At 41.2% G+C, this 27,673-nt stretch overlaps 1 protein-coding gene across 4 annotated transcripts in view; it reads right to left on the minus strand.

Moving 5' to 3' along the window:
• Window positions 1–27,673, minus strand: part of LOC140731158 (oxidation resistance protein 1-like) — a 520,392-nt gene that overhangs the window by 407,768 nt on the left and 84,951 nt on the right. For 3 of the 4 annotated variants that reach the window (XM_073052584.1, XM_073052590.1, XM_073052557.1), the window contains exon 2: window positions 16,312–16,385. The exons of the other annotated variant lie outside the window; for it this stretch is intronic. In XM_073052584.1, coding sequence (XP_072908685.1) covers window positions 16,312–16,328 — 17 coding nt within the window. In that variant the 5' untranslated portion in view covers window positions 16,329–16,385. The remainder of the gene's footprint in view (window positions 1–16,311; window positions 16,386–27,673) is intronic. 4 annotated transcript variants of the gene reach the window in all.

A 27,673-nucleotide genomic window follows, 5' to 3' on the forward strand; every position in this document is an offset into this window, starting at 1 on the left:
TTTCTAAATATGTACTAAATATGTGAAATCAATAAGTTATAATTTACAAAAAATAATAATTTCATAATTGTCCAATTAAACAATTTTATGAGCATTTATTAGCTTTGTGATTATATTTATCTTCACACCAATTGTTTAATCACATCAGATTGTTACCACTTCATCCCTTTTAGCCCTGCTTGCAGGTTTACACACAACTGATGGTTCAGTATTGAACACAATCATCCTTTCTTCAGCAATTGAACTCCAAAAGGTTTACTCACTGAATTTATTACTTTTTGATATGGCATTTGGAACTCATATTTATATGTGATTTATTGAGGGCAGTTTTTGCTTTGAGGCAACAATGCTCACCATCAGTGAAAGATGAATGCCTGGAAACATAAAGGTAAATCTCATATAACATTTTAAATGGAAGAACCAAAAGCAGGGGTATTCCAAATGGTAATTCAAGCATTAATTGCCATCCAGAAAGATCACCGCTAGTATAGTCATTGCTGTACTTTTCTATGACTCTATTAGCAAAGTTGAGTTAACGCACAGAAATTGGGCATTCAGCTCATCTAGTCTGTGCCAAACCATTGACCTGCACGGGGACCATGGCTCTACACACCCCTACCATCCATGTATCTATCCAATTTTCTCTTAAACATTGAAATCGAGCTTGCATGCACTGCTTGCACAGGCTTATCGTTCCATACCTCCATGACCCTCTGAGTGAAGAAGTTTCCCCACATGTTCCCCATAAACTTCTCAACTTTCACCCTTAACACATGACCTCCAGTTATAGTCGCACACAACTTTAGTGGAAAAACCCTTCCATACCCCTCGTAATTTTGCAGACCTCTAATAAATCTCCTGTCGGTCTGCTAGATTCCAAGGAATAAAGTCCTAAACTATTCAATCTTTTCATATAACTTTGGTCCTCCAGACCTGGAAACATCCCTGTAAATTTTCTCGATATCTTTCAAACTTGTTTACATCTTTCCTGTAGGTCGGTGACCAAAACTGCACATAGTACTCCAAATTAGGCCTCACCAACAGCTTGTACAACTTCAATAAAACATCCCATCTCCTGCACTCAATACTTTGATTTATGAAAGCAAATGTGCCAAAGGCTTTCTTTATGACCCGATATACCTGTGCTGCCACTTTCAATGCAAAATAGACCTGCATTCCTAGATCTTTTTGTTCCACCACACTTCTCAGTGCTCTGCTGTTCTCTGTGTAAAACATACCCCGGCTGGTCCTACTGAGGTGCAAAACCTCGCACTTGTCTGCGTTAAATTCCATCTGCCATCTTTCAGCCCATTTTTCCAGCTGATGCAGATCCCTCTGCAAGCCATGATAGTCTTCCTCACTGTCCACTACACCCCCAAACTTGGTATCATCTGCAAATTTGCTGATCCAGTTAACCACATTATCAACCAGATCGCTGATATAGATGAATTACAGCAACAAACACAGCACTGATCCCTGTGCACTCCATTAGTCACAAGCCTCCAGGCAGAGAAGCACCCATATCCTAACACTCTGGCTTCTCTCACTAAGCCGATGTCTAATCCAATTTACTATCTCATCTTGAATGCTGAGCGATTGAATCTTCTTGACCAGCCTCCCAGGCAAGACCTCGTCAAAAGCCTTGCTAAAGTCTATGCAGACAATATCCCCTGCCTTACCTTCATCAACTTTCCTGGTAACTTCCATGAAAAATTCTGTAAGACTGGATAGGCACGACTTTCCGCGCACAAAGCCATGCTGATTACCCTTAATCAGTCCATGTGAATTCAAATACAAAGTCCTTTAGAATACCTTCCAATAATTTTCCTGCAACTGACATCAGGCTCATCAGCCTGTAATTTCCTGGTTTATTTCTAGAGCCTTTCTTAAACAGTGGAACAACATTGGATATCCTCCAATCTTCTGGTATCTCACCAATTGCTAAGGATGATTTAAATATCTCTGCTAGGGCCCCGGCAATTTCTACACTTGCCCCCTGCAGAGTCCGAGGGAACAACTTGTCAGGCCCCAGGGATTTATCCACCCTAATTTGCCTCTAGACAGCAAACATTTCCTCTTCTCTAATCTGTATAGGGTCCACGAAGTTGATTCTATAGACTCAGTGAGTAAACACAGATGCAAAAAAAAGTCATTTTAAGATCTCCCCCATCTCTTTTAGTTCCACACATTACCATTCTGCTCTTCCAGAGGACCAATTTTGTTTTTTTACAATCCTTTTGCTAAGAATCCCTTAGGATTCTTCTTCACCTTGGTCTGCTAAGGCAACCACATGCCCTTTGTAGACCTCCTGATTTCTTTCTGAAGTATTTTCTTGCATTTCTTAAACTCCATAAGCACCTCATTTGTTCCTACATGCCTCTACCATGCTTAACCAGGGCCCCTACAAGTATTATTTTTACCTTTTATTCTGACAGACACATACACGCTTTGTACTCTCAACATTTCATTTTTGAAGGCCTCACACTTATAAGTACATCTTGGCCAGAAAACAGCTGGATTTCTGATTTAAAAACACAAAATGCTGGCAGAACTCAGCAGGCCAGACAACATCTATGGGAGGAGGTAGTGATGACGTTTTAGGCCAAAACGTCATCACTACCGGACTCCTGATTAAGGGTTTCGGCCCGAAACGTCGTCACTATGGCTCCTGATGAAGGGTTTCAGCCCGAAACGTCGTCACTACCTCCTCCCATAGATGCTGTCTGGCCTGCTGAGTTCTGCCAGCATTTTGTGTTCTTATTTATTTCCAGCATCTGCAGATTCACTCGCGTTGGATTTCTGATTTCTTTATATTCCAAAAGATTTCCATTTTAGATGCACTTAATGACTCATTATCCTCCACTCTCTTGATATCTATGCATAAAATAGGGTCGGTTTTCTGAGAACGTCTTTGCTGTGGAGAATGTCAACTAGGTCATAACTGTGCCTTAAATCAAATTGTTTCCATAACGTTCTCATCTGTTGTAAGAACTTTGGAATCCATTATACAAGAGGCAAAAGCAGGTCATTTTCAAATTCATAAGACAACTGGAATCAACATGGTTTTATGAAATGGAAATAAGATTTGACAAATCTGCCACACTGTGAGATAGGGCGTACTGATGAATCAATAGATTTAGTGTGTAACAGTAGATTTCCAGAAGGAAATAGGGAAAGCATTTCCACACAAAATATTACTGCACAAGATGGAAGTATGCAGGATTGTGAATAATATATTAGAACAGTACAACACAGGAATCGGTTTGTTTATTCCCTGTCTACTCTATCTATGCCTCTTACAATCCTTCATCCTCCTCAGTCACCACTTCAGAAAAAACAACCCAAGTGTGCCCAGCCTCTCTTGATAGTACATGCTCTCTAAACCAGGCAGCATACTGCTGAACCTTTCTGCACCATCTTCAAAGCCTCAATATCCTTCCTATAATGGGGCGACTAGAACTGTATGCAATACTCCAGATATAGCCCATCCAGGGTTCTATAAAGTTTCAACACAACCTCTTGGTTTTTGAACTCAATGTCTTGACTAATAAAAGCAAGCATTGCATAAGCCTTCTTAACCACCCTATCGATCCATATAACCACTTTCAAAGAGCTACATTGGCATGGTTAAAGGAGTAACTAACTAACAAAAAAGAGACTTTGCATAAATTGGGCATTTTTGGATTGTCTATCTGTAATAGACCTCAACTATTTACAATCTAGTATATGAATCACATGGATGGAGTGAGCAGGTGTACTGGAGCCAAATTCAATGAATATGCCAATGTAGATGGATTTGCAAATTTTGTGGAGGATGCAAAGAACCATCAAAGGGATTACATATCAGTTTAGTGAGTGGGCAAGAAGTTGGCAGGAAGAGTATAATATGGAAAAAAAGTTAAGTTATCCACTTTGGATGGAAGAACAAAAAGCAGAGCCAAATTTCAAAATTTTTGTGCATAGAGCAGAAATAGCTAATACAAGGGGGCATAATTTTAAGGTGATTGAAGGAAAATATGGGAGGGGAGATGTCAAAGGCAAGTTTTTGTTTACCTGCAGAGTGGTGGATGTGTGGAATACTCTGCCAGGTGTAACAGTAGAGGCAGGTACATTCAGGACATTTAAGAGACATGTGGATGATGGAAAAATGGAGGGCTATGTGGGAAGGAAGAGTTAGATTGATCTTACAGTAGGGTAAAAGGTTGATGCACAAAGGCCTGTATAGTCCTGTATCATTCTATGGAAATCCTAGTATCTATAAAACAAATAGTTAGCATGCAGATACAGCATGTAATGAAGTTGGAGAAAGATATGGTGACTTTTACTGCAAAGGGTTAGGATTATTAAAGAAGAGAAGTTTGATGTAATTTTACAGGATATTGATAATACTGCACCTGAAGTACTGTGCAGTTTTGTTCTCCATATTTAAGGAAAGATATACATATACAAATACTAGAAGGCAGTGCAGAGAAGGTTAACTGAGTTGGTTCCTGCAGTGAAGGTGGTGACACAGAAAGAAATGCTGATCAGGTTGGACATTAGCTTTTTGGTGAGAAAAGGTGAATTTATTGAAAACATACGAGATCCTGAAGGAGATTTAAGAGGGTGTTGGGAGGATGATAGCCCTATTGGAGTCATCCATTCCAGATGGAGATTAAGAAGAATTTCTTCTCACAGAGTGTCATGGATCTTTGAAATTCTCTATCCCAGACAGCATGGTGGTAGAGTTATAGAAGGTATTCAAGAAAGAGACTAACACACATTTAAATGACAATTGAGTCAACCAGTGTGTAGAGAAAGCAGGAGAGTGTTGTCGAGTTTAGATTGGATCAGTCAATACCTTATTGAATGGTAAAACAGGTCTGAGGGGCTAATAGACCTACTTCTGCTCCTGTTCTTCCAACATTTCTTCACTTCACAGCATAAAAGTTATTTATTGGGGACAAGCCTGAAGATTATGGATCAATATACAAATCTAGAGGAACTTCAGCCAATTCTTAATCTATATCCAAGATAACGCTAGTTGATGTTGGAGAAGTTGATAGGTCCTGCCATTATTTACATTTCTCTACAATTTGCTCTATCTCCCACTGTGCCAATCTTACAAATATAGTAAAACGATAACCTTCAGAATCAGAATCAGAATTTAATCGCCAAGTACCTATGCACATACAAGGAATTTACTTGTTACTCTCTGCTCATAACAATAATAATGATAAATATAAATGAAAATATAGATTATACATACAGGTAGTGCAATCCAAGTAATAGTTAGCCGACAGTTAACCGGCAGTTAACTGTTCAGCAAAGTGACCGCAGTAGGGAAAAAACTTCTCCAGTGCCTATTAGTCTTAGTCTGGAGGGATCTGAAGTGTCTACCAGATGGAAGCAGATCAAACAGTCCGTGCGCAGGATGTGAGGAGTCCTTTATGATGTTCCCCACCCTCTTCTTCAACCTGGAAGAGTACAGGTCCACAATAGAGGGCAGGGAGGCTCCAATGATACGCTCGGCAGTCCTCACTGTGCGCTGTGGTCTGGTTCTATCCTGCTTGGTGGCGGCTCCAAACTACACAATGATGGAGGTGCACAGGACAGACTCAATGACATTTCTAAGCTCCACTCATTTGCTTCATTTGAAGACCCTTCAAAGATATTCTCCCTCCTTCAGTAAAGAAATACTTGGTTAATATTCCAATACTAACTCAACCCAGGAGATTCTAGACTCTAGAATGTTGAGTTGACAATTCTGCCATCTCTCAACCATGTCTCCATTATGCCAACAGTGTCATATTCCCAAGGAATAATCAACACCTTCAATTCTTGTCTTCTTCACAATAACACAGAAGCAATCTAGCCATACATTGCTCCCAATCGTGCCTATTCATGACTGATATCTACATTTGCATGCTTCTCATCCTCCACCGTCATCCTATTCCATGTCCTATTACCTTATCAAGTTAGATTAAACTGATCTTGACAGCATTAGCAGATGCGCTTGCAAGAATTTTGGATATGTTCTAATTCGGCTGAAAACCATTTGACTTGCACAGGTTTCACCTTCCCCAGAAATAGCCCCAGTGTTCCAGAAACCAATCTCCCTTCTGCACCATCTTTTTTAACCACACATTCATCAGAGTTTACTTCCCAGTCTTAACATTACTAGCATTAGGGAGGAGTGATCAAGGGGTAGCAAACTGAAGGGACTTGCCTATTAATCTGATGTCTAACTTTTTAAATTCAAAGTTCAAAGGAAATTTTATTATCAAAGTACATATATGTCACCATATACAACCTTGAGATTTGGTCTTTTTTGTGAGCATACTCAACAAATCTATAGAACAGTAACCATAACAGAAACAGTGAACATCTGCTGAACTAGGACTTTCAACCAGAGTGCAAGAGACAACACTGCAAATACAAAAAGAAGAAACAACAATAAAAATAAGTAAGCACCAAATATTGAGAACATGAGATGAAGAGTCCTTGAAAAATGAGTCCACTGGTTGCTTGTGGGAACACTTCAATGATGGGGCAAATGAAGTTGAGTGTAGTTATCCCTTTTGTTCAGGAGCCAGATGGGTGAGAAGTAACAACTGTTCCCAAACCTGTTGGTACAAGTCCCAAGGCTCTTGTACTTTCTTTTCTGATTGCAGCAGTGAGAAGATAGCACATGCTGGGCGGTGGAGGTCAAGATACAGAACATCATCTCTTTTCTGCCTCATTAGAATGAACTTGAACCTCTGGATTCTTATCCTCCCCCTAGATCACTCCACAACTGTTCCATAATATCCTTGATCCTGACACCAAGTAGATAAAAACAAAGTCCTGGTTTCATGTTTATGACTACAGAAGCACCTGCCCATTCCTGTCACTATCAGGTCATCGGCTACTGTTGTCCATTGATCTTTGCTCCTCCCTTCTTGGACAGCTATTTCTAACTTGACAAATAAATGAAGAAAGCTTTGCTTCATTTATATAGACCAAATCATAAGTGCTGTACATAGTATTGGTCAGTTTATTTAAGGAAAGTCAAGGCGCTGGCTGCCACTCAAAGGTTTACTAGACATATCTGGAATAGACCATTTGCCTGCCAAGGAAAAGCTTGGACAGACTCAGTATGTATCTGCCGGAATTTAAAACAGGGATAGGGCTGGGGACAGGACTGAAACATACAAGGTCCAGAGGAAGGCCTTGATAAAGTGTTTGTAGAAAGTGTTTCCTTGTCAGAGAATTGAGAATTGTTCAAAAATAGTGGAGATATTACAAGTTTTTCAAGATGTTTTCCTAAAAGAGCAATGGAAACACAATCCAGGAAATGTTTAATGTAGAGGTAGATAGTTATTTGATGGAGTTGGGGGGGAGTGAAAGACTATGGTATAGATGGATATGCAGGATTGAAATTGCATTCAGACCAAGCTGATCTTATTAAAAAACAGACATGAAGAACCACATGGCCTAATCTTGGTTTGAATTCTTTTATTCAGGTCATCATATGTAAGAAGCAACCATTCATTTATTCAGTGGCTGTATACAAAATTAATTCTATTTTAAATATGATGTGATACACTGAATAAATACAGAATGGGACATTTTTGCTGGGCTGCAACATTTCCACTGCAGTATGAAATTAGTGAACTTTTTGAGGAACACTCTAGATTAGGAGTTCCCAATCTGGGGTCCACGTTCCCCTTGGTGAATGGTAGGGGTCCATGCCATAAAAAAGGTTGGGAACCTCTGATTTAGATGGCTAATAAACATTCCTTGTAGCTTTCCATGTATTCCTTCCAACTTAAAAAAGATGTACAAAACTGGTAGAAAGTGAAAAGTTAAATTTTAAATGGCAAAGTGATTCTCCTGTTAAGTACAGCTGTTGATAATTAAAATGCCAGAAGGCTTAACTGCAGGCATTGGATTTGAAAAAGCACACACCAGCAAGGTTTAATCACAATTCAAGTCTATGGAGATTGCACTATCAAAGTTTGGACGTGGTTAGAAAAAAAACAGCTTGATACTTTAATTAAACTAAACTACATCATAAATTAAGTTGCAGCAGAAAAATTAAAAAGAAAATGCAAATTTTCTTTTAGGTGTTAAGCTCCATGTGATCAAATGACTCAACAGCCAACTGAAGTGGCTGATGCTTTGGAAGAGCTTTCTAAATTGCAGTGAAATCATACAACATTTTAAAAAGATTTCTCTTTCTATGTCAGAATCAGAATCAAGTTTACTATCATTGACATAAACCGTGAAAATTTGTTAATTTTGTGGCAGCAGTTCAGTACAGGCATAACAAATTACTATAAGTTACAATAAAAATTAAATAAGTAGTTCAAACAAGGAATAGTGAGGTAGAATACACGAGTTCATGGATCATTTACAATCCTGATGGCAGGGGGAAGAAACTATCCCTAAATGTTGAGTGTGGGTCTTCTTGCTCCTGTACTGGAGAAGTATTGTTAATGAATTAAGAAATGTGGTGTTGGTAACCATGAAACCTCCAGATGGTTGTAAACACAATTTTTTACTGTGGTCCTTTATGCAGGGAAATTAGTCAGTCCATTAGGCAGAGGATACAGAAGCATTCAAGCACATATCATCAGACTCAGGACAGCTTCTATCCCACTGTTATAAGACTACAGAATGCTTCCTTAGTACAATAAGATAGACTCCTGATCTCACAATCTACCTTGTTTGGACCTTGTACATAATTGTCTACCTACACTATTTCTGTACTCTGTTTTTGTTTTACTTTGAAATGAATTAATCTGGTGTTATGCAAGACACATTTTTCCACTGTACTTTGGTACTTGTGACAATAATAAACCGATTTACATCCTTGGGCATGCTGGACTGAGTGTAATTCTAAATCTACAGCTGTGTTAGTAATGCTGAACTGGTCTGAGAAGCCAGAAAACAATAACAAGAATAAAGCAATGAGGATCATAAAAATCAATGGAAACTTCAAAAATTGAAATGATACTTTTAAGTAGTTTGGTGACTCTTCAGGCATCCAACAACCTAAGTGACAGAAATTGACCTCCCAAAAGACATTACATGCCTGGATGAAATTACATTTGTCACTACTCTGCTCTTCTCTGGTACTACCTTGCCACATCATCCTCACCCCTTCAGAAAGTCGTAGAGAAGCACAAGTATAATAGACCCTAGGCTAAAATACTGAATTAGGAAAAGCAAATTACAATAACATTAGGTGGAGCAGGTATTTTGGGAGCAGCTGCTATTGGGTCGGTCCACATCTGAATGTGGAGATGGTCAAAAGCCACCTGATCAGAATTTAGAGTCAATAGAAATTCAAAGTAAATTTATTATCAAAGTACATATATGTCACCATATGTACATATATGTCACTGATGATGGATGTGCTTTCCTAAGACAGTGTGTAGATGTGCTCAGTGATGGGAAGGGCTTTAGCCATGATTGACTGGGCTGTATCCACTACTTTTTGTAGGATTTTCTGTTCAAAGGTATTGGTGTTTCCATACCAGGCTGATACCAGCCAATGTATTATCCATGCTAGAATCTTTCCCATAATATCATGGGCTCTCAACTTATTAAGCAGCCTCATGTGTGGTACTCTGTCAAAATCAACTACACAACACCACCAATTATTCTTTGTCTATCCTGCTTCTTAATTTTTTTAAAGAATACCAACAAATTTGTCAGGCAAGATTTTCCCTTGAGGAAACAATGCTGACTGTGGCCTATCTTATCATGTGCCTCCAAATACCCCAAAATCAAATTCTTAACAATTGACTCCAACATCTTTCCAAACACTGAGGCTAGACTAACTGGCCTATAACTTCCTTTCTTCTGCCTCTGTTCCTTCTTGAAGAGTGGAATGATATTTGCAATTTTCCATTCCCCCAGAACCATGCCAGAATCAATTGATTCTTGAAAGATCATTACTAATGCCTCCACAATCTCTTCAGCAACCTCTTTCAGACCCTGGGGTGTACACCATCAGGTCCAGGTGACTATCTACCTTCAGACCTTTCAGTTTCCCAAGAACCTTCTTCCTAGTAATGGCAACTTCACATGCTTCTGCCCCCTGATACACTCAAACATCCAACATCGATTGTCTTCCACAGTGAATACTGATGCAAGTTGCTTATCCAGTTCATCTGCCATTTCCTTGTACCCCATTGTCATTTCCTTATCTCACCACTGTCATTTTCCAGTGGTCCAATATCTACTCTCGCCTCTCTTTTACTCTTTATGTATCTGAGGAAACTTTTGGTATCCTCATTAATATTATTGGCTAGCTTACTTTTGTATTTCAACTTTTCTTTCTTTATGACTTTTTTAGTTGCCTTCTGTTAGATTTTGAAAGCTTTCCAATTCTCCAACTTCCCACTAATATTTGCTCTATTATATGCCTTCTCTTTGGTTTTTACTTCTCTTGTCAGCCATGGGTTGTATCATCCTGCCTTCAGAATACTTCTTCCTCTTTGGGATATATGAACCATGTGCCTTACGAATTGCTTCCAGAAATTCTAGCCATTGCTACTGTGCCGTCATCCATGCCAAAGTTTTTTTTTCAATCAACTTTGGCCAACACCTCTCTCATGCCTCTGTAATTCCCTTTACTCCCCTGTAATACTGATACATCTGACTTTAGCTTCTCCTTCTCAGATTTCAGGGTGAATTCGGTCATATTGTGATCACACTCCCCAATGGTTCTTTTACCTTATTAAACTCTCTAATCAATTCCAGTTCATTGCACAGCGTCCAATCCAGAATAGCTGAAGTGGGCTGAACTACAAGCTGCTCTAAAAAGCCAACTCATAGGCATTCTACAAATTCCCCTTCTTGGATTTAGAAGCTTTGATGAGGGTGCAGAAGAGGTTCATGAGACTGCTTGGATTAGGGAGCATTAGTTAAAGGGAGAGGTTGTGCAAACTTGGATTGTTTTCTTTGGAGCATGGGAGATTGAAGAGTGACCTGATTGCAGAATGTAAAATTATGACAGGTATAGACAAGGTAGGTAGCTAGTCTATACTAGAGAGCATAGGTTTAAGATAAGAAGGGGAACGTTTAAATGAAATTCACAAGGCAAGTGGTAGGTAACTGGAATGTGCAGGGAAATAACTGATATGGACCACGCATGGAAATGAATCATATAGACAATGTTCAGATAAGGGAGATTTAGATTCATTCAGCACCACAGTTATTATCAGCTATTTACAGTGTCCTCTCTTTTAAATTTTGATCTTCAATGTGCAATACTTCACATTTGCTGTGTTAAACTCCATCTGCCATTTCTTCGTCCATATCTGCAACTAATATATATCCAGTTGTATACCCTGTAAATCTTCAAAGTTCAATCATCTACGCTATTCACAACACCACTAATCTTCATATCTTCTGCAAACTTAGTAACCTACCCATCTAAGTCACAAACAGCAGACTTGCAGTATGGGTCCCTGTGGAACATCACTGAGTCAGAAACCTCCAAACAGAACAAAGCCCTTTGGCCACAGCCCTGTTTTCTATGGGTAGGTCAATTCTGACTCCAAGTGGCCAATTCACTCTGGATCCAATTCATCCTAATCTTCTGGATGAGTCTGCCTTGAGAGACCTTGTCAAATGCCTTATTAAAAAGTGATGTAGAAAACATCTACAGTTCTACCTTCATCACTTCCTCAAAAAACTCAATCAAGTTAGGAAAATATACCTTCCCCAACACAAAGCCATGTTGACCATTTCTAATTAGGCTATGGTCTTCCAAATGCCTATAAATTCTATCCCTAAAAATCCATATTACTGACTCAAGATTCACTGAACTACTGCTTCCAGGATTATCCTTATTCCCTTCTTAAATACTGGAGCAAACTTAGAGAACTCGCTAATCCTCCAGAGCTTTGCCTGTGGCTAGAGAGGACACGAAGATATTGGTTGAGGTCTCAGAAATCTCATCTCCTGCTTCCTGCAACAACCTGGAACATATTCCATCAAGCCATGGGGACTAATCCATCGTGATGTTCTTTCATAGACCTTCTTTACCTCAAAATACCTTGGAATATTAGCATGCTCCATACTCATTGCATTTTCCTTGATAAATACTGACACAAGGTACTCATTTTGGACCGTACCCACATCCTCTGTCTCCAACTACATGCTCCCTCCTTAGTGCTTGGGGTTCTCTTTAATCATACTTGCCAAAGACTTTTCGTGGCCTTCCTGGCTCTCCTAGTTCCATTCTTTACCATCCTCAAACACTCTGTTTGATTTTAGTTTCCTTAACATTGCATACACACCCTTTTCTTGACTACAGTGCCTTGCAAAAAATATCAGCCCCCAACCTTTCACATAAATGAGTATGGTGTATTGGCCTTCATCAATCGTGGAATTGAATTTAGGAGCTGAGAGGTAATGTTGCAGCTAAATAGGACACTTGGAGTACTGTGCTCAGTTCTGGTCACCTCACTACAGGAAGGATGTGTAAGCCATAGAAAGGGTGTAGAGGACATTTACAAGGATGTTCCCTGGATTGCGGAGCATGCCTTATGAGAACAGGTTCAGTGAACTCGGCCTTTTCTCTTTGGAGTGACGGAGGATGAGAGGTGACCTGATAGAGGTGTATAAGATGATGAGAGGCATTAATCATGTGGCTGGTCAGAGGCTTTTTCCCATGGCTGAAATGGTTGCCACAAGAGGACACAGGTTTAAGGTGCTGGGGAGTAGGTACAGAGGAGATGTCAGGGGTAAATTTTTTACTCAGAGAGTGGTGAGTGTGTGGAATGGGCTGCCGGCAACAGTGGTGAAGGCGGATACGATAGGATCTTTTAAGAGACATTTAGATAGGTACATGGAGCTTAGTAATATAGAGGGCTATAGGTAAGCCAAGTAATTTCTAAGGTAGGGACATGTTTGGCACAACTTTGTGGGATGAAGGGCCTGTATTGTGCTGCAGGTTTTCTATGTTTCTATGTAACCAGGAATTTTGATCAATTTAACTGAGAATACTTATTTGTGAATTGCATGCTCTTTTTTCACAGTACATCCCCCCAAAAATCAGGAAAATTGCAAAGCATGAAAAGCTAAAAATTCAAAAACTGAAACGTCAGCAGTCCAAAAGGTATTAAATCTCCTTTGATCAGTACTGAGTTGAACCACCTCTTGTAGTTATTACGGTCAGTAGTTTTTTGGGATAAGTCTCTATTAGCTTTGCACAACCTGATGGTGCAAGATTTGCCCATTCCTCTCTGCAAAATTGCTCAAGCTCTGCCAGGATGGTTGGGGAGCGGCAGCAGACAGCAACCTTAAGGTCTTGCTAGAGATGTTCAATCGGGTTAAGCTCAGGACTCTGATTGGGCCACTCAAGGACGTCAATTTTCTTCATACGAAGCTCTGGTAGTGTGCTTCAGAATGTTGTCCTGCCAAAAGATGAACTTCCTCCCCAGTTTAAACTTTCTGGTGGAGGCTAGCAGGTTTTTATCCAGGATCTCTCTGTATTTAGCAGCATTCATCTTCCCATCAATCCTGACCAGATTTCCAGTCTCTGCTCCTGAAAAGCATCACAATAGCATGATGCTACCTCCACCATACTTTATAGTAGGGATGGTGTTACCTGGCTGATGTGCCCAATTTGTTATTAGATTTGTTGAGCCCCAAGACTTCCACTTTAGTCTTATCCAACCACAAGATCTTCTTCCACAGCTTAACAGTATCTTCTAAGTGACACTTTGCCAAGTCTTTATGGGCAAGGATATGCTTTTTATTTTAAGCCAGGGCTTCTTCCTTCCCACTCTTCCATAAATGTTTGTTTTGTTCAAGGCCTTAGAGATTGATTGAACTTCATCTTCAGTTGCAGCCACTGACTTCTGCAGCTCACTCAGAGTGACTGCTGGTGTCATAGTAGCTTCTCTTAAAAGTGCCATGCTTCTCCAGCGACTATGTTTGGCCTGATTTGGGCAGTGTTGCTGTGATTTCATCTCTTTTCCACTTTTTTTTATGATGGATTGCACTGAGTGCCAAGGTATGTTCAATACTTTGAGATGGTCTTGCACACTTCCACAGATCTGTGCTCCTTTATTATCATTTCCCTGACTTGTCTTGAATGCTCTTTAGTCTTCATTTTGGTTTGGTCTGTTGAAAATCTACCATACTGCTGGACCTTACTGAGAAAGGAGTATTAACAATACTCTTATGATTTCATTGAAATGAGTTGATCCTCCAATTTTCTATATCAGCAAATTGGGTGAATGGGAGAGTTAATATAGGGTATTGCACCTATGGAAAGTTGGTGTAGTAATTACAAAGGGGATGAATACTCTTTCAGCCTCACAACTTTGGTTTTTAATTTTCAGTAAACTGCTGACTGGTTTTGGAACGTTTCTTTTGATTTGACATGATGCACAATGCTTTCTAAATTAGCTCAAAAATCCTACTTCAATATATTTTAAATTTAGAAAATGAGACAGTAAAATGTAAAAATAGTTGTGGTAGCTGAATATTCTTAAGGCACTGTATATTCACTACCTCTCTCACCATTCAAGTTCCTTACCTTGCCATCTTTGTTCTTCCTTCTGACTGGAACATACCTGTCTTGTATTCTGTGCAGTTGGTCTTTAAACATGCTCTATATGTCAGATGTGGACTTGCTTAAAAACAAGTGTTCCCAATTAACTCTACCTAGTTCCTGCCTAATACTCTTGTAATTTGGCCTACTTCAAGTCAATACTCTCCTGCAAGGTCCATACTTATCCTTATTCATAGCTATCTTAACTTAAGGAGTTGTGATCACTGTTAACCATATAACCATATAACAATTACAGCACGGAAACAGGCCATCTCGACCCTTGTAGTCCGTGCCGAACGCTTACTCTCACCTAGTCCCACTGACCCGCACAGCCCATAACCCTCCATTCCTATATAACCATATAACAATTACAGCACGGAAACAGTCCCTAACCATTCTCCTATTGAAAGGTCAGTCACCAGGCCAGGCTCATTACCTAACACCAGGTCCAGCACAGGCTTCTCTCTTGTTTGACTATCTACATGTTGATTTAAGTAACCTTTCTGGAATCACCAAACAAATTCTGCCCCATCTCGTCCTCTTGCACTAGGGAGGTCCCCACATATACATTGGGGATATTGAAGTCACCCACTACAGTAATCTTGAAGTTTTTATACATTTCTCTAATCTGTCTGCTTACCAGTTTCTCAATATTCCGGTGGCTAAAACATCAAAACCCTGGCACATTAAGCACCTATTCCTGTCCTTCTCTCAACTAAGTTTTTGTTAATGACCGCACCATCATAATTCCATGTACTGATCCATGCCCCAAGTTTATCACCATAACCCATAATACTCCTTAGTAATAAAATACGCACATTTCAGCTTCTGATTGCCACGCCATAGGAAGAATGTGGAAAGGCAAAGGAGATGTTAACCGGATTGGAAGACAAGTAACGAGGAGAGATTATATAGGCAAGGCTGTTTTCTCTGGGGTGAAGCAGACTGAGAGTTGACCTGATACAGGGATATTAACCTATGAAAGACAAAGATAATGATACCTAGAATCATGGTAGGGGTATCAAAACAGACGTCACTGGTTTAAACCTGGATGAAACAATTTCTTCCCCCAAGCCATTAGACTCCTCAATACTCAGAGTCTGGACTGATATCTACATAATTTATTAGTATATTGTAACTTGTCCTCTACTGTGTCTATTGTCTTGTTTATTAATTATTGTACTGCCCTGCACTGTTTTGTACACTTTATATAGTCCTGTGCAGGTCTGTAGTCTAGTGTAGTTTTGTGTTGTTTCATGTAGCACCAGGGTCCTGGAGGAACGTTGTTTTGTTTTTATTGTGTACTGTACCAGCACTCTATGGTTGAAATGACAATAAACTTGACTTGACTTGAAAGAGTTTTAAAGGCAATGTGAGAGTAAAGTTTTTAAAACACAGAATTAGGTTGATATATGGAACATGGAACCAGAGGAGGTGGAGGGATCAGATACAATCAATACATTTTAAAATGCATATAGACATGTCCTTTAAAAGGCAAGGCATAGAATGGTAAGGACATGATGCAGGCAAATTGGATGAGTTTAGATGGCAAGAAAGGTTGGCATAGGGGCCTATTTCTGTACTGCACTTCCATCATAGCCAAGCTATCTAAGCTGTGCAGGCGTTACCATATTATAGGAATGGTTGAAATAATTCAAATTTGAAATGGAAGACATGAAAGACAATATTTGCATTATTTCCAATTTATATCTGTAACAGAATAACTTCTGTGCTATTACTTTCACAAATACAATGTTTAACCAACTAACCTTTTGGTGCTGAACATTTTGACAATGCTCTGGATCTCATGGATAGGGTAGGTGTGATGCCACCTTCAGTTATCCTGATTAAAAAAAGGAAACATTTTATATAATTACACTGCAATTTATAGTGTTTTCTGCTTTTCTTTCACCTACATCTGGAAAAAAAACTTAAATTTTGGCATAAAGACTTAAAGCATAGATTAAAAAAGATGTCATGGTTCATCAGACTCAATTAGAATTTACACAAGCATCCTATATCCAGTTCTTTCTGAAGCTGTAATATCCAGGAATATGGACCATTGAGACATAATGTAACATTCTCAATCCAGTAATGTAACAATAAAACCTTCCCAGATGACCACACCAGCTTCATTCAAGAATTTACATCTCTTTTAACTCCTTAGTACTTGAATCAATATTTTATTGTAAACTTCCTACCCATGTCATTACATGCCTTTCTAAACTTCAGTTCCTTCAATAAATATTCTCTGACACCTTCGCTAATATGGAAGTTGTAGTTGTTGTTGCACCAACATACATTTGACTTTTATACAGTGGATCAAATTCAAATACAAGAGTACAGCTCTTATAAGAGCTGAGAAACAGGTTCAGCCAGCAATGATAAAATTAAATAATCTTCTTACATAACTAATGTCACTCATCAGAATCTGCAGAGAGTTGTAAACATAGTCAGTTCCATCATGGGTATTAGCCTCCATAATATCCAAGGCATCATCTAGTATCTAGGAGTACTTGTTCATCAGTCACTGAAGATGAATGAGCAAGTGCAGCAGGCAGTGAATAAGGCTAATGGAATGTTGGCCTTTATTACAAAGGGAATTGAGTACAAGAGCAAGGAAATCCTGTTGCATTTGTACAGGGCCCTGGTGAGACCACACCTGGAGTATTGTGTACAGTTTTGGTCTCCAGGATTAAGGAAGGACATCCTGGCTATAGAGGAAGTGCAGCGTAGATTCACGAGGTTAATTCCTGGGATGTCCAGACTGTCTTACGCAGAGAGGTTAGAGAGACTGGGCTTGTACACGCTGGAATTAAGGAGATTGAGGGAGGATCTGATTGCAACATATAAGATTATTAAGGGATTGGACAAGATAGAGGCAGGAAATATGTTCCAGATGCTGGGAGAGTCCAGTACCAGAGGGCATGGTTTGAGAATAAGAGGTAGGTCATTTAGGACAGAGTTAAGGAAAAACTTCTTCTCCCAGAGAGTTGTGGGGGTCTGGAATGCACTGCCTCGGAAGGCAGTGGAGGCCAGTTCTCTGGATGCTTTCAAGAAGGAGCTAGATAGGTATCTTATGGATAGGGGAATCAAGGGATATGGGGACAAGGCAGGAACCGGGTACTGATAGTAGATGATCAGCCATCATCTCAGAATGGCGGTGCAGGCTCGAAGGGCCAAATGGTCTACTTCTGCACCTATTGTCTATCATCAGGAGGTGATGCCTCAAAAAGGTGGCGTCCATCATTAAGGACCCCCATCACCCAGGTCATGCCCTCTTCTCATTGCTACCATCAGGGAGGTGGTATAGGGGCCTGAAAACACACACTCAGCGATTCAGGAACAACTTCTTTCCCTCTGCCATCTGACTTCTAAATGGACATTGAACCAATGAACACTACCTTGTTACTTTTTAAATTTTTATTTTTGCACTACTTATTTAACTATTATATATATATATTTACTGTGATTTATGTTTTTCTCTATTATTATGTATTGCATTTTACTGCTGCCCCAAAACAATTTCACAACATATGCAGGTGATATTAAACCTCATTGTGATGAAATTAAATAATCATCTTACGGAACTAATGTCTCCCATCATTGTATCGTATTCACCCCCTGCCCAATACTTACTTCTCCAATGAATATCAGTTCAGTTGATACTATGAGCTGGAATTTTTCCAAATGCTGCAGTGGTTGTGGGAAGAAAGCACCATGTCTATTTCTGAATAAAGCTCCAATTTCTGGGTCAAAACTCATTACATAAGCTGATTAAGCTGATCAGTGAGATTTTAGACTTCTGCTGTGAGCTTGCTGAGTTGGGGGAGGAGAGCAGAATGTGTATTGTGGTACATTCAAATATTGGTTGAAAGTCTGAACAGCTGCAAGTGACTAACTCTGAACTCACAGCAAGGAAGGGGTCAAGGTGCCTGTACAAGTTAAACACTTGTCAATGTCTAATGATTGCTGATAGCGGCTAGAGTCTTCCTTGGCCTCAAGACACAAGTGGTATGAGGATGTCTGTTGATGGACTCAAGTTGTTTGAATGAAAGAAACCATGCTGAGGACAAAAAACCAAAGAGTTTATCTGTTTTTGTGCGTCCTTCAATGCCTGTGGATTTGGCCTGAAATGTCGACTATGCTTTTTTCCATAGATGCTGCCTGACCTGCTGAGTTCCTCCAACATTTTGTGTGTGTTGCTCCTATTTATTTGATGTACCTTTCTCTTGGTGTTTAGGGCTCTAGCTGGACTGAAGAATCACAACCGATAGGTGCCTAGGATGGACCCAGGGTGACTGCATGAGTCAGAATTCAGATTTCGCCGGGGTGAAGGCAGGGGAGTGGGGATGACTAGAAGAATTGGATCAGCCCATGATTGAATGGCAGATCAGACTCGATGGGCCTAATAGCCTACTTCTGCTCCTTTATCTTATGGTCTGTGATCTTAATCAAGTCAGCAACGATGGTGGCAATCAAGTGGCTGAGAATCGTGAGCCCTGAAATCTTTGTAATTTACCACGTTGTATTTAGTGTGGTTTATTTGTGCTTTCTGTTTTATGATTATTATTAGGCTTAAGTTACTTTGTTGTGCTTGTAGACTTATTCCCACATCTCCTGGTCACTCAAATTAGTTTGGGTCTAACCAACCCAGTCCATGACAGAATGGCAGAGAGTTCTTCTTAATATAGCCACAACAGTTTGAAAGGTGTAATGGGCTGTTTGCTGCTTTTGAAGTAAAGTGAGTCACATTCGTAATCTGACCTCAGAGCAAGGCTGCAGTAGAGATATCAAGGACTGTTGAGTCCTCTAGACACAAGAGATACTGCAGATGCCAAAAATCTTGAGCAACACGCACAAAATGTAGGAGGAACTTAACAATTCAGGTAGCATCTATGGAGGGGAATAAACCAGTCAATGTTTCAGATAGACCCTTCATCAGGACCATTCTGCTTATTCCAACTGTTTATGCCCCTCCATCGATGGTGCCTGAACTGCCAAGTTCATCCTGCAATGTGTGTGTCTGTTGTTGTGTCCTCTACTTCACAGACGCATCCATCCCCCAGCACTCTGGACACAACAGAGGGATTCGCCAGATGATGGCATCAGGTAAGGAAGAGGTGGCAGCATTTGTTTCATGAATAACTCATCGTGGGGCATAGATGTGGCAGTTCTGTCTCAGTCCTGTTCCCTGACTTGGACAATCTGGCAATCATGTGTTATCAGTAAACACAAAGTACACTGCAGATGCTGTGGTCAAATCAACACGTACAAACAAGCTGGATGAACTCAGCAGGAGAACATCGAATACTCCAACTTCCAGTAATTCCCTTCCTCTCCCTTCCCCATCCACTTTCACTCTGCCTCCTCTTCCAGCTGCCTATCACCTCTCTCATGATTCTGCCTTCTTCTACTACCCATAGTGCTTTCCCCTTACATTCCTTCTTCACCTTTCCTGCCTATCCCCTCCCTGCTTCCCCTCCCCCACCCCTTGATCTTTCCTCTGATTGGTTTTTCACCTGGCACCTTCCACCCTCCCCCACCTTCTTTATAGGGCCCCTGTCCCCTCCTTCTTCAGTCCTGATGAAGGGTCTCGGCCCAAAACGTTGACTGCTCCTTTCAACGGATGCTGCCCGACCTGCTGAGTTCATCCAGCTTGTTTGTATGTGTTATCAGTACTATCTGCTGTGGGCATTCTCCACCATCACCCTGGTAGCAATGTAAATGCCATTACTGGCAAACCTCAAGATGACACTGGAGTCGCTGAGCACTGTGACTGCCAATAACCCAACAGCACAGCCTGACGCCATCTTGATTATCACGGGGCTTTCAACAGGCAAATTTAAGTAAGTCTCTAATAACCTGCCACCAATGTCAAAGTAAATTTACATATTATCAAAATATTTATATGTTAACACATACTACATTGCAATTTCTTTTCTTGTGAGCATTTACTGGAAAATAAATAGTAGAATTTATGCAAAAATGTGCATAAACAACAACTGACAAACAACCAGAATCAGGTTTATTATCACCGGCATGTGATGTGAAATTTGTTAACTTAGCAGCAGCAGTTCAGTGCAATACATAATCTAGCAGAGAGAGAAAAAAAACATAATAAATAAACAAGTAAATCAATTACGTATATTGAATAGATTTTTTCAAAATATGCTAAAACAGAAATACTGTATATTAAAAACAGTGAGATAGTGTCCAAAGCTTCAATGTCCATTTAGGAATCCAATGGCAGAGGGGAAGAAGCTGTTCCTGAATCGCTAAGTGTCTGCCTTCAGGCTTCTGTACCTCCTACTTGATGGTAACAGTGAGAGAAGGGCATGCCCTGGGTGCTGGGGGTCCTTAATAATGGACGCTGCCTTTCTGAGACACTGCTCCCTGAAGATGTCCTGGGTACTTTATAGGCTAGTGCCCAGAATGGAGCTGACTAGATTTACAACCTTCTGCAACTTCTTTTGGTCCTGTGCAGTAGCCCCTCCATATCAGACAGTGATGCAGCCTGTCAGAATGCTCTCCACGGTACAACTGTAGAAGTTTTTGAGTGTATTTGTTGACAACCAAAGTGCAAAAGACAAATTGTGCAAATAAAAAATAACTAATACTAAGAACATGAGTTGTAGAGTCATTGAAAGTGTGTCTTTGGGTTGTGGATTCAGTTCAGAGTAGTGGTGAGTGAAGTTATCCATAATAATTCAGGAGCCTGATGATTTGAGTGTAATAAACTGTTCCTGAATCTGCTCACGTGGGACCCAGGGTTCCTGTAACCCCTGGCCAATGGTATTAGTGAGAAGACAGCATGTTCTGAATGGTGCCACCTACAGAACCTGATGAGTCAACACACTCAATCATTATTGTACCACCATCAAGAAAGTTTACCGTGCCATTTCCACAACCTCACTTTGGCAAGTCCGGTCACCTAGCTGTACTTCTACTCAAAATATACAGGCAGAGACTGAGGAACAGATCAGCAGTTGTGAGGACCACGAATGTTTACAGTAGCACTTAGAATTCATACACTGGAACATATTCCAGTAAGTGAGGCCAGTTTTCTGTGCTCGGTGTCAGATGTGGGGGGTCCTGGCATCTTCCAGCCTCCCTGACGACCATATCTGCACCCGGTGTGTCGAGCTGTAGCTCCTAAGGAACTACGTTAGGGAACTGGAGTTGCAGACCTTCATCTGGTCAGGGAGAGCGAGGAGGTGACAGAAAGGAATGATAGGCAAGTGGTCACACCGGGGTCACAGGAGACAGACAAGTGCGTGACTGTCAGGAGAGGGAAGGGGAAGTGTCAGGTACTAGACCGTACTCCTGTGGCTGGACCCCTTGACAATAAGTATTCCTGTTTGAGTACTGTTGGGGGAAACAGCCTACCTGGGGGAAGCAACAGTGGTTGCACCTCTGGCACAGAATCTGGCCCTGTGGCTCAGAAGGGTAGGGAAAGGAAGCGAAAGGCAGTAGTGATAGGGGACTCTATAGTTAGGGGGTCAGACAGGTGATTCTGTGGACACAGGAAAGAAAATTGGATGGTAGTTTGCCTCCCAGGTGCCAGGGTCCAGAATGTTTCAGATTGTGTCCAAGAGATCCTGCAGTGGAAAGGAGAACAGCCAGAAGTTGTGGTACATATTGGTACCAATGACACAGGTAGGAAAAGGGAAAAGGTCCTGAAAAACAGACTACAGGGAGTTAGGAAGGAAGTTGAGAAGCAGGACCTCAAAGGTAGTAATCTTGGGATTGCTGCCTGTGCCACGTGACAGTGAGTATAGAAATAGAATGAGGTGGAGGATAAATGTGTGGCTGAGGGCTTGGAGCAGGGGGTAGGGACTCAGATTTCTGGAACATTGGGACCTCTTTTTGGGCAGGTGTGACCTGTACAAAAAGGATGGGTTGCACTTGAATCCCAGGGGGACCAATATCCTGGCGGGGATGTTTGCTAAGGGTACTGGGGAGAGTTTAAACTAGAATCATTGGGGGGGTGGGAACCGAACTGAAGAGACTGGGGAAGAAGCGATTGGCTCACAAATAGAGAAAGCTCGGAGACAGTGCGTGAGGGAGGATAGGCAGGTGATAGAGAAGGGATGCGCCCAGACCGACGGTTTGAGATGTGTCTATTTTAACGCAAGGAGTATTGTAAACAAAACGGATGAGCTTAGAGCGTGGATCAGTACTTGGAGCTATGATGTGGTGGCCATTACAGAGACTTGGATGGCTCAGGGGCAGGAATGGTAACTTCAGGTACTGGGTTTTAGTTGTTTCAGAAAGGACAGGGAGGGAGGCAAAAGAGGTGGGGGCACGGCACTGTTGATCAGAGATAGTGTCACGGCTGCAGAAAAGGTGGACATCATGGAGGGATTGTCTTCAGAGTCTCAGTGGGTGGAGGTTAGGAACAGGAAGGAGTCAATAACTCTACTGGGTGTTTTTTTATAGGCCACCCAATAGTAACAGGGATTTCGAGGAGCAGATAGGGAAACAGATCCTGGAAAGGTGTATTAATAGCAGAGTTGTTGTGGTGGTGATTTTAATTTCCCAAATATCAATTGGCATTTACCTAGAGCAAGGGGTTTAGATGGGGTGGAGTTCATTAGGTGTGTTCAGGAAGGTTTCTTGACACAATATATAGATAAGCCTACAAGAGGAGAGGTTGTTCTTGATCTGGTATTGGGAAATGAACCTGGTCAGGTGTCAGATCTCTCAGTGGGAGAGCATTTTGGAGATAGTTATCATAATTCTATCTCCTTCACCATAGCATCAAGAGAGAGACAGGACCAGACAAGTTAGAAAAGCGTTTAATTGGAGTAAGGGGAATTACAAGGCTATCAGGCAGGAACTTGAAAGCTTAAATTGGGAACAGATGTTCTCAGGGAAAGGTACGGAAGAAATGTGGCAAATGTTCAGTGGATGTTTGTGTGGAGTTCTGCATAGGTACGTTCCAATGAGACAGGGAAGTTATGGTAGTGTACAGGAACCATGGTGTACAAAGGCTGTAGTAAATCTAGTCAAGAAGAAAAGAAAAACTTACGAAAGGTTCAGAGAGCTAGGTAATGTTAGAGATCTAGAAGATTATAAAGCTCACAGGAAAGAGCTTAAGAATGGAAATTAAAAGAGCCAGAAGGGGCCATGAGAAGGTCTTGACAGGCAGGATTAAGGAAAACCCCAAGGCATTCTATAAGTATGTGAAGAGCAAGAGGATAAGACGTGAATGAATAGGACCTATCAAGTGTGACAGTGGGAAAGTGTGTATGGAACCAGAGGAAATAGCAGAGGTACTTAATGAATACTTTATTTCAGTATTCAGTATGGAAAAGGATCTTCGTAATTGTAGTGATGACTTGCAGCGGACTGAAAAGCTTGAGCATGTAGATATTAAGAAAGAGGATGTGCTGGAGCTTTTAGAAAGCATCAAGCTGGATAAGTGGCTGGGACCAGATGAGATGTACCCCAGGCTACTATGGGAAGTGAAGGAGGAAATTGCTGAGCCTCTGGCAATGATCTTTGCATCATCAATGGGGACAGGAGAAGTTCCAGAGTACTGGAGGGTGGTGGATGTTGTTCCCTTATTCAAGAAGGGGAGTAGAGATAGCCCAGGAAATTATAGACCAGTGAGTCTTACTTCAGTGGTTGGTAAGTTGATGGAGAAGATCCTGAGAGGCAGGATTTTTGAACATTTGGAGAGGTATAATATGATTAGGAGTAGTCAGCATGGCTTTGTAAAGGGCAGGTCATGCCTTATGAGCCTGATTGAATTTTTGAGAATGTGACTAAACACATTGATGAAGGAAGAGCAGTAGATGTAGTGTACATGGATTTCAGCAAGGCATTTGATAAGGTACCCCATGCAAGGCTTATTGAGAAAGTAAGGGGGCATGAGATCCAAGGGGACATTGCTTTGTGGACCCAGAACTGGCTTGCCCACAGAAGGCAAAGAGTGGTTGTAGATAGGTCATATTCTGCATGGAGGTCGATGACCAGTGGTGTGCCTCAGGGATCTGTTCTGGGACCCTTACTCTTCCTGATCTTTATAAATGACCTGGATGAGGAAGTGAAGGGATGGGTTAGTAAGTTTGCTAACGACACAAAGGTCGGGGGTGTTGTGGATAGTGCGGAGGGCTGTCAGAGGTTACAGCGGGACATCGATAAGGTGCAAAACTGGGTTGAGAAGTAGCAGATGGAGTTCAACCCAGATAACTGTGAAGTGGTTCATTTTGGTTGGTCAAATATGATGGCAGAATATAGTATTAATGGTAAGACTCTTGGCAGTGTGGAGGATCAGAGGGATCTTGGGGTCCAATTCCATAGGACACTCAAAGCAGCTGTGCAGGTTGACTCTGTGGTTAAGAAGGTGTATGGTGTATGGCCTTCATCAATTGTGTAATTGAATTTAGGAGCCGAGAGGTAATGTTGCAGCTATATCGGAACCTGGTCAGACCCCACTTGGAGTACCATGCTCAGTTCCAGTTGCCTCACAGGAAGGACATGGAAGCCATAGAAAGGGTGCAGAGGAGATTTACAAGGATGTTGCCTGGATTGGGGAGCATGCCTTATGAAAACAGATTGAGTGAACTCGGCCTTTTCTCCTTGGAGCGACAAAGGATGAGAGGTGACCTGATAGAGGTGTAAAAGATGATGAGAGGCATTGATCGTGTGGATAGTCAGAGGCTTTTTCCCCAGGGCAGAAATGGCTGCCACAAGAGGACACATGTTTAAGGTGCTGGGGAATCGGTACAGAGGAGAAGTCAGGGGTAGGATTTTTTTTTCAAAACGCAGAGGGTGGTGAGTGCGTGGAATGGGCTGCCAGCGACGGTGATGGAGGTGGTACGATAGGGTCTTTTAAGAGATCTTTGGATCAGTACATGGAGCTTAGAAAAAGAGAGGGCTATGGGTAACCCAAGTAATTTCTGAGGTAGGGACATGTTCGGCACAACTTTGTGGGCCGAAGGGCCTGTGTTATGCTGCAGATTTTCTATGTTTTCTATATTCAGAGATTCATACTTGGATCTGAATATGTCAAGACCATTACTGACTTCATCAAGACCTGCATGTGCCACTGATAACATACTGAGTTTTCCCAAGCTAGAAGCTCTGGATGAAACAGGAATTTTTCATTCTGCTGAGGGCTAGATCTGTGGTGTTCAATGGCAGGGATCCAGAACTCTGCATGAAGTCCTGGTATGATCTACTGAAGGTGATTGTGACAATGAAGAGAGAGCTCTATGTGAAATTAGATCCATAATCGGATGCAAAACAGCTGTGGAAAGGTTTGCATGCCATAACTTGCTGTAAGGCAAATTCCAGCAGGTTAAATGGCAGTGATGCTTCAAATCCCTGATGAACTCAGTGCCTTTTATACACACTTTGAAAAGAAGAATAACACTACACTTATGTGAGTCCCCACAGCACCTGGTGACCCTATGATCTCTGTCACAGATGCCACTGTCAGAACACCTTTCTAGAAGTTGAACCCTTGCAAGGCATTTAGGCCCAATGGTGTACCCAACAGGGCACTGAAAACTTGTGCCAACCAATGGGAGAGAGTGTTCAAAGGCATTTTCAACTGCAGCAGTTGGAGGTTCCAACCCATTTCAAAAGGACATTAATTATAGTGGTGCCTGAGAAGAGCAGGGTGGGATACCTCAACAACATCGCTTGTAATGTCACTCTCATATCAACCATAGTGAAGTGCTTCGAGAGGTTGGCCATGGTTAGACTTAGCTTCTACCCGAGCAAGGAATGGCTAGAATTAACTCCTACCTGAGCAATAACTGGACCTGCTGCAATTCGCCTACCACCAAAACAGGGCTACAACAGGTGCAATCCATCTCTGCTTTAGAGCACCGAAACAACAGCAAAGCACAAATCAGGCAGCTGGTTATCAATTGCAGTTCTGTATTTCACAAAATTACCCTTCAGTATTAATTATCAAGCTTTAAATCCTGGACCTCTGTACCTCTCTCTGCAACTAGATCCTCAACTTCTTCATTGGAAGATCACATTCAGAGCAGATCAGTGATAACATCTCCTCCTCACTGACAATTAATACAGGTGTACATCAAAATGTGTGCTTAACCCACCACTTTATTCACTACACTTGTCTTTATGGCTACACACAGCTCAAATGTCATTTATAAATTGCGAAGGACATCACTCTTGTGGGTAAGTGCTCGGGTGATAAGGAGGAGGCATCCTGGAGTGAGATAGATCAGTTGGATGAGTGATGTCACAGCAACCATCTCACACTCAACAACAACATCTAAGGAATTGATTGTGGTCTTTCCAAAAGGGGAAGTCAGGAGAGTCCTTTTTGAGGGGGTGACTGGTGGAAAAGGTGAGCAGCTTTAAATTTTTGAGTGTGAACATCTCCAAGATGTAATCATGGAGGCACACCAGTGGCGCTACTTCATTAGGTGTTTGAGGAGATTTGGTATGTCGCTAAAAACACTTGAAAATTTCTATAGATGTAGCATGGAGAGCATTCTGACTGGTTGCATCAGAGCCTTATATGGAGACTTTAATGCATAGGATTGCAAGAGACCGCAAAAGATTGTGGATTCAGCCAGCTCCATCTCAGAACTCTCCCCACCACTGAGGGTGTCTTCAAGATGCTGTACCACAGGATGATGGCATCCATTGTCAAAGACTCTCACCATCCAGGACATGTCCTTTTCACGTTAGCAAAGAGATACAGGAGCATAATAACCTACACTTAATGATTTTGGAACAGCTTCTTCCCCTCTACAGTTTCTGAATTATTCATGAACACTACCTCATTATTAATTTTTTGCACTAATTTAAAATAATTTTACTTCTTCGTACTGTACTACAGCTGCAAAGCAACAAATTCCATGTCATACAAGACAGTGATAATAAAACCCAATTCTGACTCAGAATTATGTCTGCAAATTGCAAAGACATATTCGAAGCACAACTCATCCTACTTGCAAACAGAGTGATGCAGAATAGGTAGCTGATGACGTCAATTCTCTGTAACACTGATTTAACGCCTGCTGTGTCAGACTGAGCAACACCAATGTAATTGTCACACTCTGTGGAGCATACATAGAAAATCAAGTCTTCGAACTCTTCATCACTAATATTCCCTATAAGGTATGCACATGTGCA

The sequence above is a fragment of the Hemitrygon akajei genome, chromosome 1 (assembly GCF_048418815.1).
Source record: "Hemitrygon akajei chromosome 1, sHemAka1.3, whole genome shotgun sequence".
Lineage (NCBI taxonomy): Eukaryota > Metazoa > Chordata > Chondrichthyes > Myliobatiformes > Dasyatidae > Hemitrygon > Hemitrygon akajei.